This window comes from Denticeps clupeoides, chromosome 20 (assembly GCF_900700375.1).
Source record: "Denticeps clupeoides chromosome 20, fDenClu1.1, whole genome shotgun sequence".
Classification (NCBI taxonomy): Eukaryota; Metazoa; Chordata; class Actinopteri; order Clupeiformes; family Denticipitidae; genus Denticeps; species Denticeps clupeoides.
The window spans coordinates 18,325,956-18,332,409 of record NC_041726.1 but is presented as its reverse complement, the minus strand read 5'-3'; the positions used below and the strand labels follow the sequence as shown (position 1 = coordinate 18,332,409).

General features: G+C 43.0%; 1 protein-coding gene across 1 annotated transcript; it reads right to left on the bottom strand.

Annotated features, from left to right (window-relative positions):
• Positions 1–4,580: 4,580 nt before the first annotated feature.
• Positions 4,581–5,956, bottom strand: LOC114770401 (ATPase inhibitor A, mitochondrial). The gene is made up of 3 exons (XM_028964314.1): positions 5,822–5,956; positions 5,025–5,137; positions 4,581–4,941 (listed from the first exon to the last, which is right to left on the bottom strand). The coding sequence occupies exons 1-3, from the start codon at positions 5,888–5,890 to the stop codon at positions 4,800–4,802; spliced, it is 324 nt and encodes a 107-aa protein (XP_028820147.1). The 5' UTR covers positions 5,891–5,956; the 3' UTR covers positions 4,581–4,799.
• Between the last annotated feature and the right edge of the window lie 498 nt (positions 5,957–6,454).

Sequence of the window (6,454 nt, the reverse complement as noted above, 5' to 3'; positions counted from 1 at the left end):
TAAAGCCCAGAACAGGGCCCAACTACATGCTCCCTGGTAGGTTCTAAAGCCCAGAACAGGGCCCGACTACATGCTCCCTGGAATGGTTCTAAAGCCCAGAACAGGGCCCAACTACATGCTCCCTGGAATGGTTCTAAAGCCCAGAACAGGGCCCAACTACATGCTCCCTGGTAGGTTCTAAAGCCCAGAACAGGGCCCGACTACATGCACCCTGGTAGGGTTCTATTGTTTAAAACTGTTGTGTGGTTCACTAGGACCCGATCTGTAGATACCGTTTTCATAACAAAAGCTCTTTTTTTATACTGAATATAGAACATTTATGTAAGAGCTCTTTTAAGAGCTCGAATATATTGTAAACAGGAAGGTTTTCAGTTTGCATTTGAAGATCTTTAACTGCCCATCTGTTTATGCATCTAGAGGAACTCGAGGATATTGACCCTTCTTTGGCTTTGTAGGGAAACATCAGCATTTTAATTCTGATTTGGCCAGCTACAGAATGCCAGTAACAATGGAGTGCTGTGTCTTGCTCAAATTCAAATTTTATTTGTCACATACACAGTCAGTATGATATGCAATGAAATGCTTTAGCGAATGCTATAGACCTCAATATTGCAAATATTGCAAGTATACAGTGAACCAATATGCATACACTTTTAACATAAACATGTGAATATGTTTTTAACAAATCAGTAATGTGCAAATCAGTAAACATTACAATTAAAAATTTTAAAAAGTTAAAATTTGTGAAGAATTCTGGGGGACTTGAGTCCAGAAGTTTGAAAGTGAAAGTGCTGGAGTTCTATGTACTGTTGTTGTTGAGAGCTCGGACAGCCTGCGGGAAGAAGCTCCTCCTCATTCTCTCTGTGTTGGACTTCAGGGAGCGAAAGCGCTTCCCTGATCGCAACAGAGAGAATAGTCCATTGTTGGGGTGGCTGAGGTCCTTCACTATCTTCCTGGTCCTGGTCCAGCACCGCTTGCTGTAGATGGATTGAAGGTCAGGGAGCATACAGGTACAGATTATGTGTTTAGCTGATCCCAAACCAGGTTGAGATGTTTCCCGTCAGGATGCTCTCTATGGTGCAGGAGTAGAAGTTCCTGAGCACCTTGGAGGGCAGTCTGAAGTCTCTCAGGCGTCTGAGGTGGTAGAGACACTGCTGGGCATTTTTCACCACGGTGTTGATGTGACAGGACCATGACAGGTCCTGCGTGATGTTAACACCGAGGTAACGGAAGCTGTCCACTCTCTCCACTGGGCTCCTGTTGATGACAGGGATCTGGTAGGTCCTCTCCTGCTTTGTACTGAAGTCCACTATTACCTCCTTTGTCTTGCTGACGTTCAGGTGGAGATTGTTCCTCTGACACCAGTTCACCAGATTTCCAACCTCCTCCAGGTAGGCAGTCTCGTCGTTGTCAGAGATCAGGCCCACCACGACAGTGTCGTCAGCAAACTTGATGATGGTGGTAGAGTTAGTAGTGGCTGCACAGTCGTATGTGTACAGAGAGTACAGCAGGGGGGCTCAGAACACAGCCCTGGGGGGCTCCAGTGCTGAGAGTGATGGAGGCTGAGACATGTCCACCCATCCTTACTGCCTGTGGTCTCCCGGTTAGGAAGTTGGAGATCCACTGACAGAGAGATGAGCTGAGTCCCAGGTGCTCCAGCTTGGTGGTGAGTGTGGAAGTTAATTTCCCTTCCGAGTGTCCAGGTGGGTGAGTGCTGTGTGGATTCGGGATCAGCTGTAGAGGTTGAGTAGCGCTAAAAGGAAGACCAGCCTGAAGTGAGGTACAGTAGTCCATTTTAGAGATGACTAGAGATTGGACATAATCTAAGTAGCCTGAGTTGGCAGAATCCTCTTAATATTGTGGAGAAGGAATTTACATTAATGAGAGACGTTGGAAGTGTCAGGAGAGTAGGAGAGGGAATTGTCCATGGTTACCCCAAGGTTGTGTGCAGTGGAAAATTGTCCAGGGAGATTTTAAGGTCCTGTTGTGGGGAGGAATCTGTCTGAATTTGTGGCACTCCTATGCAGATATTGCACCATAAATGACTGCAATGTTTTGTGAAAAGCTTAGCTTTGATATGATGGGTTTTGCATTGCATTTGCATTGCATACACACACACACACACACACTCCCCGAATATCTTACACCATCTCACACGCAGCAAAATAAAGTCTTGCCTTTACTCCAAAATAAAGTTCGCTATACAACGTGTTCTTAGCAAAAAAGCAATATTTTAAGGTCCTGTTGCGGGGAGGAATCCTCAGGGATGAATAGCAGTTCAGTTTTGCTGGGGTTGAGTTTTAGATGATGTGCTGCCATCCAGGATGAGATTTTGGTGGACATGTGTACATCTAATGTGAGAAAAAAATGCTGCTGAAAGGTCCAGAAAGATTAACAATGATGTCACCTGGCAGCTTGTAATGTCATTGTAATAGCCAGAAGAGCAGTCTCTGTGGAGTGACTGGTTCTGAAACCAGATTGATTTGGGTCCTGTAGGTTGTTCTGGGTAAGGTAGATAAAGAGCTGATTATAGATGCTACGTTCTAGGAATGTAGAAGAAAAGGTAGGAAAGAGACTGGTCTATGATAGGAGATATCAGAGGGCTTGGTGGTGGATTTATTAAAAATTGGGATGACTCTAGCCTTTTTTAACACTGTTGGGATGAGACCAGATGTTATGAAATGGTTTTGTGGACTAAAACTGTCACCGTCCGTTAGCCGCAACACCGTTTGCATTTTAGGTTGTTCAGAGGAGAGGAGATGATCAGATGATCAAACTTACTGGTTTTAGGTGGAGAAGAAGATGAATTGAGTTGACGGATGAATCAATGACTGAGCAGCTGGCAGTGACCATGTTGCCAATTTACAGGAGTCACGTTACCTCATCTCCATGTTGCTCCCGGTCACATGGATGGATTCTGAACATGACCAGGATTAACTAAATAACTAAAATGACTGCTTGATGCAAAGACTAGATATTTTCAGCTAAAAAAAAGAAAAAATAATGTTGGTTTTATTTTTCTGCATATTACTGCATAAGATCAAGGGTGTAAGAGACCAAACAATTGCAAAAAGAAAAGCAGGGTTTATTACCCAAACTATGGTGGGTGCATTCGCAGACACGTTGGGAGACTGGGGGCAATCAGGACCTCTTTAACTTGCTCGTGTGATGTAAAGTCATTCAGCTTTATTCTTATCCTTTGTTCGTGCGCATGCGACGTAGCACAATAAATCTGTAAGTACTCTGTCACTGCCTCTTTCCAGGGTTTGTTAGACCATGCTGCTGTCTGCTGTCTCTTTCAGCACTCTATTGAATTGCTCTCTCAATTGACCAACATAGTCAATGGCCACGTTATACCAGGGGCCTTCTGGAAGTTCCACTTGTGTAAGCGGAGCAGGCAGAGTTTTTACTGTTTTATCATTGTACTAGCAAGACACACATGAAGAGATCATCATTTCAACACATGTGTGACAGTCAGGGTTGTGTCCCTGAGCAAGACAGCTGTTAGAAGTAAGTAAGGTAGTCTGGGCTTGGTGGTCAGTGTAGACTATGAAGTGATGACACCATAGGTAGGATGTTCACCTTTCAACTGGCCAGATGCATGCTTATGCTTCCTGTTCAGCAGACTTCCTTTCAGCAGAAGTGTTCGGGATGCAAAAGCCACAACTCTCTCTGTGTTATCCACATGCATAGTCCATAGTCAGATGCATCAGTGGTGACATATGTGGGCAGTGCAGGATTAGCCATTTAATTTAAGAATTTAATAATTAGCCAATGTGAGTATGATTGACAGCATTTTTTGAAATGCTGATGCAAGGTCAAATGGAACATGGCAGAAACGAAAAAGTCCATCATGTGTGATGAACGCAGCAATATCATGACTGGGTGCAGTAACATTGAATTGTAAGCAGAAGCAAGGTTGATGGTGGAAATGACCGAGGCCCCTCACTGTTCAGTGAATAGCTCCTTCAAGTGTGGTAAGGGATGGCAGTCACTGATAATGGCTTTGTTCTCAATACACAGTTGCAAACTTTCTCCATGCTTTCCCCCATGGAGATGCATCAACCAGTCTATGATCTTGAAGGTCTTGCAGTTCATTAGATACAGCCTGTCTTACTGAGAATGGAACTCTCCTGAATTTGTGCTGTACTGGAAAGTGCATTAGCACATCTGATCTCCTGCACTTGTATCCTGGATGATGTGGTGCCAGGCACTGCAGGTGTTGTCCGTGCAGTAGGGAAACCTTCACAACTGGATTTTGTGAGAATTTTGTTAGCCTCGATATGCATATGCAGTAACCAAACCTAATCGTAATAAAGCAATGTCTGATTTAACCACTATGAATGTCCCTCTGGCTGTAGGCCCATCATGAGTGAAAAGATTCACTGTAGACTCGGACAGTTCACATGAAGGCAAAGTGTTCTAAGAGTTGACTGCGCAGCATTTATTCTTTCACATCCCCAAAGTCACACAATGCAGCAAGCTCATCCAGCGTGGCGAAGAACTGCTTGATTGAGCTTTTTACTTCGGGATTTCTATGAAATGTTTTCCTGCCCTTAAACATAACACCACAAATAAAATCCTGGGGAAACACTTTATTGAGGTCAAAATGTTTTAATATTCCCTTTACAGCAGCAACATTGCTGCTCATAGAGATGTACTACAGTGAATCTGAACAGCTGTTGAAAGAGTGCTCCGATATTGCCAGGATTCTCTGCAAACTTTATTGAAATTATAAATCAAAACAGACATTGTCCAACTGACTGACATTAGTCAGCTCTGTCAGAACTAAATGCAACTCAGTCATCGTGCTTCAGCTTCCTGATCTTTCCCTTGTGACGGTCAATCTCCCGCTGCAGACGCTCGATCTCCTTCTTATGGTGGTCGATCTCCTCCTCATGGTGGTTCTTCAGGGCTGCCAGCTGCTCCTTCTCTTTTTGCCTACAAAGAAAAATGTGATATATACTTCTTAATAGCGGTAACAGATGGACATTTCCCTGTATGCAACAGTTCCAGAAACTCACTTAAAGTAACGCTCCTCTTCAGCAGCCTGCTTCTTCCCGAATGCCCCGCCCGCCTCTCTCACCGCCCCGCCTCCTCCACCTCCCTTCCCAGCACCTTTCCCCAGCTCACCAAGCTGTGAAGAGCCACATTATAACACTTACATTTCCTGCATGTGGACCAAACTATACAAGATTTCATTTTAAATTCAAGTAAAAACACATTTTGAATTTGGTTAACTAAAACACCATGCAAGGCCACATCTATAAATATTAGGCAAGGTATACAGAAAATAACTTTAATAAACAGGAAGAGCAGAGTAATCAGACATTTGATCTGGTTATATTAAAAACGTTAAATATTATAATAATATATGGAAAGGTGCAACCAACAGTGACACAGCAAAATTCTCAGTTTGCGGTCACTTCCATGGACCACACTGTTGGGGAATCACTTGCTCAGCATGGGCTGATGGACACTAGACCTGCCACATTCTCATCAAATAAATCAATATTACATTTTAATACATGATCTTTAGCAAAGTGGAAAGCGGTGAATTCGGATCCTAATCACTCATTACACAAGAGAATTCCAGTATTAGACAGACACTTGACACATTAAGAAGTTGATTCTACGATAATAGTTCAAAATAATACTAAATTGCTATTAAATTGCTAGTTATGAGAACGCAAGTAACATCATCACAAAACCTGAGAGGTTAGGCCCGCGTTTCACCTCCCGTAATTTTACACCAAGGTCGGCGTCAAAAAGCAACAACTAGTTTTCAGTTTGTGCGTCAAGAAGGATTTGCGCACCGTACCTGATCAGACATCATTCTGACGTGCGTGGTGAAATATCCCCGCGTACAGCTTCTCAATAACCGGGCCATGTTACCTGGATGTGTCCTTGCCTGCCAGCGCGTTGACAAGCGGGGATAAATCCGCGGACATGGCTGGTCACGTTGTCCAATCAGAAGCGGCACATGGCTGGTCACGTTGTCCAATCAGAAGCGGCGGTGGCTGTGCGCATGCGCGTTGAGATCGGAATTTGCTTCTGATCTGAGATCAGCTAACGCAGTTTGTGAAAACGTCTGAAACGGAGACTGAAGTTTTTGAAAAAATGTCTCATCACCGAAGAATTGTAAAAAGTATGCCGAACTACGGTATTGTTGACTGGTTATTATCGAATGACAGCAATATTTTAATTGGTCAGTTCGATTGCGAAATTTACTTCCTGGTTTTGTGACGCAAGCGGTGTGAAATTTGAATTAAATAAAAAACAAAAACAAATTAAAAATAACACCAACATGTGTACATATTATTACAATATTTAATATATGTATTTAAGTAAAGATGTAAGACTCAATTAAGAGCATTTTCAATACACAGATTTTTTTTCACACAGTGAATCTTATTTTTTTTAAAAAAACGAAATAAATAAGATATCAGAAAGC